Below are 15,567 nucleotides of genomic sequence, written 5' to 3' on the forward strand. Positions count from 1 at the left end.
ATGTGAAGGGTGGGCTGAAATGTATGTCTACAGATCCATAAGTCTACAGAAACTTTGCCTCAATCTCTTTTTTTGTCCTTTGTGGCTGTGAAAGAGGAAAGACTCAGGATGCTCTGTGGACTTTTCAATGGACTAGGTGTATCTTTCATATATACTATATATTCTTGAAATGATCTCAATTAAAAAAATTTATCACTTCTCTGTCAAAAAAATCTTGACTAGACATTGAAATTTTGTAACTCTAGTTCAGGATCCCTTACTTATTGGAAATCTTAAATGACAGTCCTAATTCCAGTAGACTAATGCTCTGGAGCCAAATAGTGAAAAGAGCTGAAGTATTTGACATTATTCACACCGGATCTGTCAGAATGAATGATTAGAGGAAAATATGAGCGGCCTGTGTTATTAGAACTGTTAAGCAAAACTTAAAATATTCACAGAACTGCTACATTTTGTGTGTGTGTGTGTGTGTGTGGGCTAACATCAGAAGGGGGAAAAGCCACACATGAACCGTTGAATTAAATATTGTTTACTTTGTGCCTTTGAACTTCTCTCACCTTTTCTCCTGACTTCAATACGTAAAGAAGTGTTGAAGCTAGTTGGTTCAGAGACATTCCTATTGTACTTGGGTAACTGCTAGGTGACAGGTCCAGCAGAGCAAAGGAACCGATATGATAGGCAATGGCTTTGCTTAGTCCTTAGGAAAAACTTACTTTGTGCTCTCCTTTCCAGTGCTGTCACTCAGAGATGTTTACCTGCAGCTATGTTCTTCTCCAAGAAGTGATTCAATATACTTCTTTTTAAAGAAGTCAGCTTTTTGGACTCAAGATATTGTATTTCTTGGTACCTTCCATATAAAATGTTAAGATGATGGGGGAGAGAGAACTGCCAGCTATATAATTCACTCAGCATTTTATATTTAAACTGGGTGCTCTCTGTCTTGCACCTTGTCTCCCCTAACAGAAGTTTGGTGAATCATTTATTCCCTTAATAGCATTGAAGTTATTCCCTGGTTCCAGTGGTTTTGCAATAATACTTCTTCTGTTGAAGCAGAAGGTGAATTCCTCAGTACCACCTCCTTCTCCCGCTCTTTCTCTTTCAAATCCCCATAGGGATAGGTTTCCATCACAGAAACGAGCAGGTGATCGACATTTGATGTAGTCAGCAAGACAGCAGACTTAGCCTAAAGGTGTCCGATGGTAGGAGATTGTGAGAACAAATCTTTTCTTAAAAAGGCAAATGCCAAGGTTTAAAGACTCTTAATCAGATCAGCCTCCTGGTTTTCCATGTGGTTGAACAGAGATCTGGGAGAAGTGAAAGCTCTGTCCACCTGGCCTCTTTGGCAGTGGGGTGGAGGGCACTGCCTGGACACAGCAGAAGGCAGATGCTAGTGAGGGAGGTGCCACAAGACCCCAAATAACAGCTCACCAGAGGCAAAAGACTGGTGGAAATCAAAAAATCAAATTAAAAAAAAAATCCTCTGCTTACCTGCTGACTGCAGAATGGATGACCCACCAGCTCTGCCTGCAGAGGCGGCTAGTTGGTGATGGCTTGAGCAGCATGCACGTCTAGGGAATAAATGGGATCCTTCAGCAACAGTTCAGTATGTTGTGTGGGCGCTGTGAGCCTAATGTAAGACTACCAATGGCTTCAGATCAAAGCCTGAAGTAACTGTGAGCTTGGGTTAGATGTAAATATACAGCCAAAGAGAATTATTTCAATAACTCACTGCCAACCTTCTGATCTATCTAGTTGCCTACAGCTGATCCTTCTGTTTTTTCAGCTGTATCAATGGCATGAGTTTCAAGGACAGGCAGCTTAAGAAAAACAACCAGGGAAAAAAAAAAAACAAGATCTTTGATTTTATTTGTTCTTGATTTAATGGTATATTACATTTTGACATAATAGGGTAATATAGGGAGCTATAATGTGTCAGGTTAAATATACATCGCACAAGTATTTTCTTCACTCTGTACATCTATATTAGGGCAATATCACGATGCTTAAGATTATGTCAGTATTTCTTCTGTACAGCTTAGTCTAATATTGCTACCCTAGCTACAGCAATCACTCTCCATACTGAGACTGTGATGCGTGCCATGAAATCAATGTAGTATTGGTGTAGCCACAATGGGCTGAAGTTACAAGTGAGGTGAAGTTTGTGAAGAGAGGCAGCTGCTTATATTAGGCCAGTTTTGTGTTGTAATTGGAATATATGGACACGTTTCTAAACACGTAAGCCTTTATTCTGACTGAGAGCAGACTGCGTTGCTGCCATTTTAGATCTGGGAAAGGGTGTGTGTGCCTCAAAGCTTGGCTTTTTCCAGCTGTGGAATTGCTCATATGAAGCCGATGTACAGAAGGTCTTTTTTTCCCTCCACCACATTGAATATAATTATTGTTTTGAAATAGAAGGGGTAAGCTGGAACTGAATGGCAAATGCAGTACTGTGTGTCCAGTTTTCCTTCTTTTGGCTGTAGGTATGGGCTGTGCTCCTCCAGGGGGACTAGCAGGGTCTCTTGGGCTCCACAGATGGAGACCAGGGAACTGCTCGTGAAGCCCAGTGTTTTCGGGAGGGCTTTGGAGACCTCAGGACAGGGGAAGGCCGGGAGCTGTGGGATGGCACTGGAAGCTGCTGCCTGGGGAGGGAGCGGGGAGCAGCCCGGCAGGCCTCCTGGCTGCATGGAGGCTGCAGGCCCCGCTGCCAAGCCCAGAAGTGGGGATCTGCCCTCACGTGCACCGTGGGCTGGGGGGAGATGCATACAAAATGTGCTTGGCTTTTGTCTAGTCACAAAATCTTCTCTGAGGCTAAGACTCGTAACAAAATTTGTCTCTCTCTTGAATTGAAAAGCCTTTTATTTTGAGGGGAAGCATTCACAAAAAGGCCCAGGCAGGTTCTCCTCAAAGATCTGTCTGAGGTGAATCCAGACACATCTGTGTTTGCTGGTTTTGTCATTGGTGTTTTGCTTGTTAAACACCTACTGATTCCTGGGGATTTTCTCTCATCCGGCATCCAATTCCTCTTGCACCAATGTCACCCTTAATTTTCTTTTGTTTTCTCTTACCTAAAAGGCTCAGCTTTGGACCAGCCTTCTTCCCCACAGGAGTATCCCTGTCAATGCTCTTTAGAGTCCATGAAAATAAAGTGCTCTGGCTGCTGCTGGTTAGCTAAAGGCATTTCTCTGCATTTACTCACTGTGTTTCTGACTGCTTTCCTGGGCTTTCTCATTTATTGTCTCTTAGAGTTAAAAGAAAAAAGTGTTGCTCTGTTTTCATGCGCTATACTTGGTTTTCTCCTTGCTTCAGTGTAAATTAAAATGGCATTTCTTGTGTAGCTTGAGCTGAAAGATTACCAAAGTTATTTCAAAATTGGTGAAAAACTCTTGTATCCAGTTTGAAATGTGCTCTTAATTAGGCCTAAAAACTTCATAATAGATTTGTTAGTACCATTTTCTCTTCCTGATGAATGACTGTCATAGCTTGGTTCTGGAATACATCTCATCCCTTACCCCTGCTGCACTTGGAAGAGGACTGCTGAGGTTAAAACATCTGAGTCATTCACCCATAGCGCTATCAAACCCTGGGACATATTTTATTCTCTTGCTGTACTTTTGGAAAACAGCACGGACTACACAGTATCGCAGCCTCTTTTATGTATTGTAGTAGTCTAGTTGATAGCAGGGTGATGAAGAGTTTTGGGAGATGTTCGTTTCTTTCTCTTTGCTGTTGCAGAGATGATAGTTAAGCACAGTGTTGAAGGCAAACTCTATTTTGTTCTAAATCTGGGTAAAATGACACTTTGTTTTGTAAATTGCCAGTCTGTGGTTTTTTTTTTTTTTTTTTTAATTACCCCAGACTGTTTGTGGAGATGACTTGAAAGCCAGGTGAGTGGTGCATTCAGTATTCTTAACGCAGGAGTGAGTGTCAACCCCCACTTTCTAGTGTTTCACTAGAAATTTCTGCTCTAACATATTAGCCACTTCCAAGGTGCTGTTGCTTCTCAGTCTAATTGTGATTTCTGTTTTCTTTTTCTAGCCCTGCTGGAAAGCAATAACCTGCTTTGAATGCCAACACTTAACTCTTGTGAGCTCTTGTAAGTGATGGCTGTGCTCTAAGGGAATTGCTATAGCTTGGGAATTGATACGGCCTCTGTCTTCTCACCCATCCCTGTTATAGAAAATCGGGTAATAAACCATTTAAGCCTTATTGTCCATTTAATTCTGAGGCATTGTTTTGAGTACGATGAAAAGATTACCAGTGCAAAGTACTGCTTCACCAGGGAACTCTGCTGTGCTTGTGCTGGCCATCATGTGAACACTACTGCAAATGGGGCTGATTTTCTTTTTACTGTTGCAGGTTTTTCTTTAATCTTTGAGCTGTTTCCACGTAGAACTTCAGCCGTTGTTGCCACTGATGCAGCTGCACCGTTTTTGGAGTACAGATGCTCATTTTCCTGGCACACAATAGACGCATCTGTGGCAATTATGAGATTTCACTGTGCACTGAAATCGTGCATTAGTTTACATAAAGTTTGTCATACGTATCACATGAATCTAAATGGAAAGGAAGATCATAGGAAACTTAATCTATTCTTGTATGTTAGATAAAATCATCCAAGTCTGCATGTGAGCCTTCCTCTGTAAAAACTGTGGGGGTTTTATGAGGTGTGGGATGCTCTGAGAGTTTCCATTGTGTTACTTGCTATAACAAATTACCATTATTATTCTGTGCATTTCTATTTCATAACATGTTGTGTTTTTTGTTAGTCTGTTCAAAGTAATAAAACAGATTAAACTAAACAAGAGCTGCCCAGGGATAACGATGAAGTCTATAAAAAAAAGAAACTCTCCAATTATGGTTTACAGTATTATTAAATCATGAGAGACCTTAAAAAAAAGTTGAATGAGTCTTTGTGTGTACAAGTGGATAACAAGCACTGCATTAGAGCCCAAGGGTGCTGGTGGTTATGTGTAATTGGCTTTGAGTTTTAGAAATGGGATCTGTTGGTGAGCCCTTGCTCTTGCAGCATAGACCCCCCTGGTTCCAGGTCTGCAAGGTTGGAGTCGCTGAACCCCAGTTGATTTCCAGCCCCTCTGTGAAGTGAATTGCCTACCCTGGGAGAGGTGTCCCTGCCTGACTTCTCCAGGGTGGGTGTCATTGGCTGGAAAGTATCATGAGTATCAGAAGCTGGGGAAGTCCCTTTCTGAGAGCGCAGCCGTGCGGCTCCTTTTCCTAGAGCGGGCAGTGAAGGAAAGGAAGAGCTGCTGTAGGTCGTGAGGCAAACTATGCCAAAACCAAGGTTTGTGCGCACTATACTGTTCCTGCAAAACGTCTACGAGCCTTAACAAAATTAAGGGATTTCCTTGTTAGGGCACATACCTCTTCTTCTGATATACCTCCAGCTCCAGCATGCTGTTTGGCAGTACTCTGCCTTGGGAGTGACACTAAACCACGCGTGCTGCAGCACTCGGGCACAAGGGCCGCTGCTGGGACCAGGGTCTGTGCTTGAACAGACGTTAGTATGGTCTGCCCCCCTTGAAGGTGGGTGTGAGCAGTGCTGGGGCTTCTGTACGGAATGTTTTGCGTGGTGGTGGCTTAAATACTTGACAGTGTCGCCTGGTATCCTTGGTGTACATGCTTTTCTCCTTTCCTCAGTGCCTTTAGAAGGTCTTTGCATTTGAAATGCCATTCACCACTTCTCAGGAGGCTTAGTGCACTCTTCGCCTTCAGGGACTCTTCCAGCAGAGATGTTGAGACAGTGCCAAACTTCTTCCATGAGTGTTTCATGAGGAGCTCCCCTGAGGAAAGATCTTGTCTGACAAGATGTCTCCTCTTTCTAGCATCTCCATTCTTTGGAGCGTGTTCACTTGCTTTATTCAGCCCTGTATCTTTGCAATATTATTTGCAAATACCTTTCTGGTCTGACAGAAGCAGTCAGTTCAAAAAGTTTGGCCAGCCCATCTGGACTCTTAGCTATGTGCTGTACCAAGGCTGGCATCTTCCAGCCCATAGAATCATTAACATTGGAAAAGCCCTCCAAGATCATCTGGCCCAACCATCCCCCTACCACCAATGCCACCCACTAACCCATGTCCCCAAGCACCACGTCCAACCTTCCCTTGAACACCCCCAGGGACGGTGACTCCACCACCTCCCTGGGCAACCCGTTCCAATGCCTGGCTGCTCTTTCTGAGAAGAAATGTCTCCTAATTTCCAGCCTGAACCTTCCCTGGCACAACTTGAGGCCATTCCCTCTAGTCCTGTCACTAGTTACCTGCAAGAAGAGGCTGCAAGTGATGAATGATTGTAATACTGGTGAGTTTTGGGCTGGCAGCTTAAAAAAGTGAAATTCCCCATTTGTGGGCCAGTTTAGATACGGAGACATAAGGACTTCCCTCATCCCATAACAGAGTATAGTTATTGCCTGCCAGAGCTTCTGTTCATAAATGTTGTGTTGGAGAAACACTATTTATTACTTAATTTTGAGATTCTTATCTGTGTTTTAATTTCTTTGTTTGCTGAGCTACATACTGTGTACTGTTACTGCAAGACTCTGTGATAATGCTGATGCCAGTAAACAAAGAGAAGAATGAATCTCTGCAAAGGTATTAAAGTTTAAAAAGTGCCAAGGTGCTTTTTTTTCCCCATTAACCCATTCCTTCCTACTCACCTGTCCAGAAATTGCTCTGCAGTAGAGCAAGTTTGTCTTTCTGTAGTAGGCTGCCTTTTTTCCCCATGGGTGGAAGACTGTGCTAGGGAGCTTTGCAAAGTTCTTGTGACTTGTGATTAGAGCTATGTGGAGCCCCAGATTTACTCATTCATTTGACGTGCAATAAATTTAGCCACTGCTAACGTTTCAAAATTGTTCTACTGGGATTGTTTCAGGACAAAAGAATGTTTCCTTTATTGTCATGTGGCCTAATTTTTTATGACAAAGAGCTTTGCAGCAAAAACACGAGTGTGAATATAGCACCTGCATGCAATTGCATTTAATGTTTATGGACCACCAAAGATGGTATTCAAAACATACATTGAGGCATGCTTGCACTCAGATTCTGCTGTTTAATGGAAGACTTATCTTAATAGCATGGTGCTGTTATGTTTGTGTTTTGTTCTGCCTTTTTTTTTCCTGAATGTTATTTGAAGAATACACAGGGGAATACCCTAACTGTGAGGCTGATGCTTGTACATAGCTGTTTTCAGTAACTTAGACCAAGTAATACTCAGCTTACAAGCCTTCTTGACTTGATGTTCACCCCAAGAAGGGGTGTGAAGAGCACACCCTGCCTTTAGGAGAGGTGACCTGATGTGGAGGGAAGATCCTGTGAAGTTCGCCTCTCTTGCCAGTAGCCTTGCTTTGCAGGATGAGAAGTGATCAGACGTGATTCATGTAGACTCTGAAAGATTTTTCAAGAGTGCTGTCAGATGTTGTGTTTTAGTGATTGGTCCTCACATCTCAGACAAATAAATAAACAGGAATCTCTCACATTTGGTATATGGCTTGTCTGTGTTGCCTGATAACCTGAACCTGAGTGCTTGTCTCCACTGTCCTCACCTGCCCTCATCTGCTCTGGCAACCTGATTTCTGGAGAAAGTACAGTTTGACATTTTTTCAGGTGGCGATGTGCTCCATCAGGCTGATTTACAGCCAGAAGTGATTCATTTGTCTGAAGAACTGGTCCTGCAGGTGGTCCCTGCCATCGTGCACATCTGCAGGTGCCTCTGAGAGGGAATGTTGTTCGGGCTGCTGCTTCGACTTCTTCTGGGCAGGGCGGCCTCTGCTGCCCCTTGTTCCATACTGAGCGCTGAAAACAAGATTCAGGCTCGGGGCTTCCTGCGGCTGCAGTGTATTTACAGCTGAATCTCTGTCTGGGTGTCTGTTACTGACATTTGTGGTGGTTTTTCATTTTGTGTGAGTGGAAACGAGGGAAAGTGATGTGTGCTGCAGCTCTGCAGTGGCTTGCAGGAGAGGTGGGGATAGAACACCCCGACAGCTCAGCTCTTCACGTACACTTGAATTATGTAGACTGATGTCGTGTCACAAAGTAGTTGTATCAACCTGTACCTCAAAGGGAAAGGTCAAGTCATGACAAAATCCCACTTTTCCCAGACTCTGTGGGTTTCAGCTATTGCCTCGATAAATGTTGCAGTGGAAGCAGAAGAGAAATGCACAAGGAAGACTCCTGGTCTGTTAAAGTTGGATTGACCTGGAAGACGTGGCCCAGGACAGATAGCACACTGTTACTTATGAGTAAGGAATGTAGAGAGTATTTATAAAAAGCATATGTTGTCTGGCCCTCGCAGACGTACCACACCTCCTCTGTCTTACAAAAAAACGAAGGTGTTTGCATGGTAGCAACAACTCGGTGGCATTGCTGTTGAATCATGTATGTCACGGGAAGCCTGATGGTTGTTAGTAACAGAAGAAGGATTATTTTCTCCATAGCCTGTTTACAGCTACATGTTAAATATTTAGATTGATTCATGGTTTCACTGGGTGTCTTGTCTGCTTTTGTTTTATTTTGTTGGTGTTTTTTTAAATATCCTTAACATTAGTACTTCCAAATTGTTGTTTTTTTAAATATCCTTAACATTAGTACTTCCAAATTCCATGTTCATTTATAGAATCCTCACCACATACAGACACCAGATGTGTGTGTATATATGTGCGTATATAAATTAGTCCAAATGTACAGATACAGTTAGTTCTAGAGAATCAAGTTATCTTCAACTGCACGTAAAGAAAAGCCTGTCAGCAGCTGTTAAGCAAGATGGCTGTAAAAAAAAATAGTGACCAGAAAAATACATTAATACATGGTGTCAAACAAATGTCGTAACAGCTAGTTATATACTTTTATAAGAGACAAAAGTAACGAACCCTCATTGTCATTGATGTTAAAGATAAGCTAGCTCATCTAGTGTCTTTGTAGAAATGATGCTGGCTAGTAGAGCAGCTTCTTAGCGTAGTCCTGATGTCAGTAAAGCATTTAAATAAATGCTATACCTCCAGTGTGCGAAAGCATTTTGAAAGTGAGATGGCAGTGAATGATCTTGTAGCTCCAGCTCCTGCCGAGTCCTTACCCTGGGTGTTCCCAAGCAAAAGCTTCTATCCATAGGAGAAAATCACCACCCTTATTGTAAAGCTGCCACGTGGCTGAGAAGCACAAGAAGTGCTGACAGGGAAATAGGACAAGTGCTGTACTTCTGGTGTTGGACCGTGTTAGTTGCTGCTAGGGAAGCACGTCTATTGTTTCACTGCAGCAAACCTAACTTAGTGCTAGGGAGCAAGCCTCTTCCATCTCCGTGTCGTGAAGCTTGCCAAATTCAACCACATATTTTAGAAGGAAAACCGGGGAAGTGGTTTCTCTTTAATCAGATAAACCAGAAGTTCAGAGCAATTTTCACTAATTAGCTTAATAGCACTTGCATTAGAAGACTGCAAATCAGGCAAAAAGAATAATTTAGAGTATATGAAGGATGCCCTGCTACTACAAGGCCATTCCAGTCTGGTTACGGCTCTATTTTTTCTTTCTTTTCTTTACAGGTTAAACATATTACTGGCTGGTATGAACCCCTTCTATTTCCACGCGGTGAATGTAATTTTACACTGTCTAGTGACTCTTGTGCTGATGTATACTTGCGACAAAGCTGTGTTCAAGGACTGTCGACTTGCTTTTGTCACAGCGCTGTTCTTTGCTGTGCATCCCATTCACACCGAGGCTGTAAGTATGCGACACAAAATGACACAGAAGCTAAAAATAAATGTATGCTTTATTTATTTATTTTTTCCTTTAAAGAAACCTTTGAGTCATACAGTGTGGTGGTTGTGATATTTGCTTTGGAAGATCAAAGGTGAGAATATGCTATAGTTTAAAAAATAAATAAATAAAAAAAATGCAGGAGTCCTTAAGAAATCCATGTATTCAGACTTGCCATCTTCCTGTTCCTGTGCTAAATTCTAAGTGACGGTCATAGTCAGCGGTGCCAGCAGCAAATGGACAGTCATTCACTCGATGAAAATGTCGGGTCTTCTGAAACCCAAGAAATCCATGAGGCCGCCGTCTCCTGCTGGGACATTGTTCCATGCCTTCACTCGTCTTCTGTAGTCATCAATTTAAGGGAGAAAAAATGAAGGGAGCATTAGCGTGTATTCTAGACAAGATCACTCATTCGGATAGAGGCAATGTGACCTACAGATTAATTTTTACTGCTTGCAATTAAACCTAAGAATCTCATCCTCAGAAAAACGTGTTAGCTTAATAAATGCCATGGTAAGTTTACAGAGCAACAGCTCATACTGCACTTTTTTCTGTTTGTTCTACGAAAGCGTTTAAAGACTTAGTCATTCTACAACTGCAGTCTGTTAGTGTGGGAAGTTAACTTCTCCTGTGGATAAAACGAGTCTTGCTGTCTTTGAAAAGGAAACGCAATGTGTAGCTGTCCGTACTTAGAAGTGCACTTGTTAGCTGAGATATCATTGACATCATGGACTTGTAACGAGCCTTTATAAATTAGGGAGTGAAACAGCTGCCATGGCTGAGAACTTTTGAGGAGAGATTACCTTAATAACAAAAAGCCACGAGCTTTACAGTTACTCCCTGTGCTGTGACGTGTGAACTAATCGGCTAGGCACCTTTTGATAATACAGCTTTATAGTATAGGGGAGGTTTTAGAAGAGGCCCTCTTTGAATTTATTTTCTTGGGGGTCAGAACTTAAAAAGGTTAAAATAAATGCCAGAGCACTGAATATAGCTTAATTGTGTAATTGCAAAAGAGGCAAAATTTCAAAGGGCCTTTAATTTGCTTTATGTTCAATTTCAGATCTTTATGAAATTGAATATTGAAATATTTTATAAAAAGAGTGTTTATACATTCTTCAGTATTCCCTTTCTGACAGAAAGATTTTGCTAATTGATATGTGGAAAAACTCATCAACTCAGATTATTCAAAGAGGATAAATTACATACCATGTGTATTAGTTTTTGCTGATAAAGTTTATTCAAATATTATTTTTTAACTCACTCATATATAAAAAGCCTCCTCCAAAGAGTTGTTCTTTCATTAGTCCTTTTCTTTAACAAACCTCAGTTCTAGGACTTTGATGTGTTTCTCATTCAAGTCTTATTACACAAAATCAAAACAGATTACTAAAACCAGTATTTTTCTATGCAACTTAATATTTTAAAAAGAATTTAAAGAATGACTTGTCTGTTGGATTACTCACTTGTTTTGCCAAGTGAGAAATGCAGCAGACAAAACTGAGCATATCCTACACTAACCTAGTAGCATTTTGGTATGATGAGGAAGGATAATGACGATATAAAAGCTTAAAATAGTAGCAGTTAGCGTGGATCGTTGAAACAGTCACTGAATGTACGTGCCTTTTTATGTATCTGCTTTTACATCTGTACATCTCTTTTCTTTTTAGGTAACAGGTATAGTAGGCAGAGCGGATGTCCTAGCCTGTCTACTCTTTCTGTTGGCTTTTCTCTCCTATAATAGGTATGGATCCTTGGTGTCTGTTGTTACGATATGATGGGATACTCTGGTTTGGGGAGAAAATCCATCGGGTTCTGGCTATTGCTGGTAGAGGTACTTCCTCCAGCACAGTGCTCTGGTCCCTGCTGCAGTTGTAGTGCCAAATAAGTGACGCTTATTAAAATATGTAAGCTTAAACAGAGAAATTGGCATTTAAGATGCCCTCTTCCATTAACATTACCAACTGACTGTACACCGGGGGGGTGTTTGTAGAGCTGGACCTGAAATGACAAAGAAATGCTTTCAACTGAAAGCAAATTGTCTCTTTGGGGAGAAGAATCCAGTCTGTGAGAGTTCCGGGTCATGTCCAGACCATTAGTTGTGCTTTTCAGATGAAAACTTGGCACTCTTTGAGGGTCTGTGTCCTAAAACTGTAACCGAACAAGCACAGATAAGAAATAGCTTTACTTGGATAGGGTTTCTGCCCTTTCACATTGCTGTTTCATTTAGGAATAGCACTGCGCCATCATGATCATGTGGAAAAGCTGCTTGTGTCCCTTTTGGGATGTTTGCTACAGATCTGTAGCACTGTTTTCATCTGAAGGTTTCAAAGGTGTAAAACTGGTAGTGATCCTGTAGGAAGTTTGATTTTTGTTTCTTACCTTTTGCCCTCTTTTACTTCTTTGCCCTACCTTTTACTTCCTCTGACTGTTTTAAGTCTCCTTTGTCTTTCTGCTTGACTCTTTTTCTTCTGCTGCTCAAGTTCCTGGTGTACCTCTCAGTATTTGTGTTTTCCTTTCTGTCCTAGTGTCTAAACCTTTCATCATTTATCAGCAAACAGTGTAGATCATTCACATGGCTTATTACCAGGATCTTAAGAAATCAAGAAGTGCCTCAATATTTGTGTGAATGTAGTACATTTGAAAATAACAAAAAAATTAAAAATATGTTTGTCAAATCTCTTTTTCAGGAGTGTGGATCAGCTTTATGTTGGGGAACATTTCCCTCCCACTGCCTCCCCATTCTTTTTGCTGCTTAGTTTATTCCTTGGGACGTGTGCAATGCTGGTGAAAGAAACCGGAGTCACCGTGTTTGGTGTGTGCTTGGTTTATGACTTCTTTTCCCTCTCCTGCAATGCCCTCAAACTGTAAGTAATTGCTATGCTTGCTGTGCTTTCCAAGTGTTGCTGCCTGTATGTACAGAATATATAACACTGTACATAGCACGGTGGGAGATAGTCTAGCCCTGCTGAATTGGGTGGCAAGCATCTGACTGATTAGGAAGTCAGCAAAATTACGTTCTGGTTTTGTTGTTTGTTACTCTATAGCTGCCCGTTAACTTTTGCTGGGTATATGGACCAGATGTGAAGATCTGATCTCTAAAATGCTCAGTTCACTCTGTCAAGACGAATATTTATTTTTTGCATGGGAGCTAAGACTGAAGCGTCAACATCTTAAAATTTCTCTGTCTTAACTCCTTCCACTAGCAGCATCTACATGATTATTCAGTCACAACGCCGTGGTTGTAGAAATATGTTATGACACTTAATAGTAAAATCAGGTTTGATCCTTCCTGTCCTTACAAAATGGAAAAAGAGGGAAAATATCCAGCCAATTCTGGAATGATTGGAATAATTAGCAGCTCTGAGCAGTTACTGGAGAAGAATCAAATCCTTTGAAGACGGTATCCCTCACCCTCTTAGCTTCACAATAACTATGCAGCTCTGCATCTTCATTAAAAGGCAGAAGTCTTTCAGTTGATAGAAGCTGTTTTATATGCATTTCTGTCCCGTACCACCCCTGCTACAGATTTGTCAATAAGTGAGCGGATGTAAGGGCTTGCTGCCACTGATGATGGCAGATCTTGCTCCTGCCATCATTTCCCATGTTCCTACCTACATTGTCCCCTGGGCTCTGGAGCCCGTCCCACCCCTGCAGGAGCTAGTGTGCCTAGGCTGTAGGAAAGGACACTGAATTCGTGTTTCTGCAGTCGTGGATGAAATCAGCTCCCAGCAGGGTTTGGGGAGTTGGCTGAGAATTTCTCCTGTTTTGATCTGATGAGTAAGTCGTAATGGTGTCACTGGTGGGCAGGTAGCCAGCAAGGAGCTTTCTGGGGGCTGACAGCCGGCACACGGCTCGTAACGCTTGCATTTGCAGGCTGCTGGTCGGCGTTCCAGGAGCTGCCTGGCTGTAGATGACACAAATGTTCATTAACCTCGGGAAAATCTGTATCCCCTCTTCCCCCACCCCCCTAAATCTGCCCCTTCCCTTAGGTTTACTTCCCAGTGGCCTCTCTGTGTTTTTCCTGTGCTTCAGTGGCACCCAGTTGCCCAGATACGGCAGCTTGCAGCTCTGTAGTCCAGACGTGCTGTATTTTAATATTTGTTCTGGTTGTATATATTGTGCACTTTTCTGTCTGTTTGTGGCACTCAGGGTTTTATGACTGCGTATGAATATCTTTAAGGGGCAGCAGAAAACCAGCAGCCTCCTATGTGCTGCTGAAACTCATCTCCTTCTGCTCCTTCCTCCAACCTGTACAAATCTGAATTCTGTTTAAAAGAGGCAAAACACCAGTTATTTTCTGCAACAAAACAATGAGGATTGTGGCATATTCTTCTCACGATGCTTCCCACCACACCAGAGGTCCAGAGAAGAGTTTCACATGGATGTGCTCATCTGTTGTTGCTCTTGAGTCTCATCCCCTAGTTCTAGTTAGGAACCGATAAGTCCTGTCCTCCCAGATCATATAGACTTTGTATTTTAGATTAAATAAAATGTCGTCTATTGCATGTTGTGCTGTTAACATAATGTTCAACCTTTTGGTAAGTAAACATGCGGGGAAAAAATCCCTTAAAAGTCTTTTCTTATCTTTCCCATTCCCCCTTCTTCCCCACTCCCCCCCCGCTTTCCCCTTCGTCGCCTGATCAGGAGAAATGGGGGGATCCACCAGAGACCTGGCCGGCCGTGCGTGGCTTCGACCCCTGCCTCGCTGCCGGTCCCTGCGGCCGGCCGGGAGAACGGGAAGCATCGCTTCGCTCACAGGGGCGCCTGGAGCTCGTGCCACCCCACCTCGCCCGAGGAGCAGCGCAGCGGTGGCCTTCCTGTGCCCAGCAAAGCCATCTGGGCCATTCGGAGGTACGGACGGCCACCTGGCCCTCTGCTGCACAGCTCGTCCTGTCTTACCGTGTCAGCCCTGTTTTAGGCACTTTGAGCCTGAAATATGCTGGAATTTTTCTTCCCCTACTGGGGAGGGAGGAGAGGAGAAGGTAGGAGGAGGGGAAAGGGAAGTAAGAGAAGGGAACTGAAAAGTGCATTTCTTCTGCTTGGAAAAGGAGAATATCTGAGGACTGTCCATGTCCTGAGACCTCCTATCCTGATATGATGCTGGTAGGCAATGCTCTCCTTCCCACCCTACTCACAGAGAAAACCAAAACTGTAATTCTAGCTTGAATGTGACGAGTGGGAACATGTGCAAGTGTACAATAATGTCTGAAATGAGGCAAGTGCTATACATTTCTAAGTACACATCTGTGGGTGTAATTTCTAATGCATGTATGCATGCACATACATCTATATGTGGGTGGGTGGGTGTGTTCATGTGTGCATATGAAAGTAGAGGTGATGCCTGCTCCTGCTTTATGCCTGAGAGTTTGCATGTGACGGTGAAAGCTGGGCTCAGGCAGCAGCAGAGTGATTTTTACTGATAGCGTTCCAGCAGTTCTCAGCATGTTCATTGTGCGTCTCGTTTGGGAAGGAAGGACTCTCCCTTAATTTAAGGCCGTGCTCTGACGTGGTGCCAGTGCTCTGTGGCCTTGTTCATTTTGAACAGCATTGAGTTGGGAAGAGCATTTAGGAGGGTAAGAGTCAGCTCTGGGTCATGGATCTGTGCCAGGATGTTGGGTTTTCTTTCTTTTAACCTTGACCTTTGTATGGTCTCCCTGGTAGCCTTGCCTGCCAGCTTGTGCTTGGCCTGGCAATGGGCTTCCTTGTCTCCTGCAGAGAGAAATGGAGAAGCACTTTTCTGGAAATCTCTCTGAAGTCCAGTGAGGATTTTTCCCATGTCTCTCCCTCTCTCTGGAGGAAGCTGCCT

General features: G+C 42.8%; 1 protein-coding gene across 1 annotated transcript in view; it reads left to right on the forward strand.

Annotated features, from left to right (window-relative positions):
- TMTC1 (transmembrane O-mannosyltransferase targeting cadherins 1) overlaps nucleotides 1-15,567 on the forward strand; it is a 153,817-nt gene that overhangs the window by 3,056 nt on the left and 135,194 nt on the right. The window contains exons 2-5 of the mRNA XM_083831087.1: nucleotides 9,545-9,722; nucleotides 11,429-11,502; nucleotides 12,449-12,625; nucleotides 14,406-14,612. Coding sequence (XP_083687213.1) covers nucleotides 9,545-9,722; nucleotides 11,429-11,502; nucleotides 12,449-12,625; nucleotides 14,406-14,612 — 636 coding nt within the window. The remainder of the gene's footprint in view (nucleotides 1-9,544; nucleotides 9,723-11,428; nucleotides 11,503-12,448; nucleotides 12,626-14,405; nucleotides 14,613-15,567) is intronic.

The sequence above is a fragment of the Anser anser genome (genome assembly GCF_964211835.1).
Source record: "Anser anser genome assembly, chromosome: 1".
Taxonomy (NCBI): Eukaryota; Metazoa; Chordata; class Aves; order Anseriformes; family Anatidae; genus Anser; species Anser anser.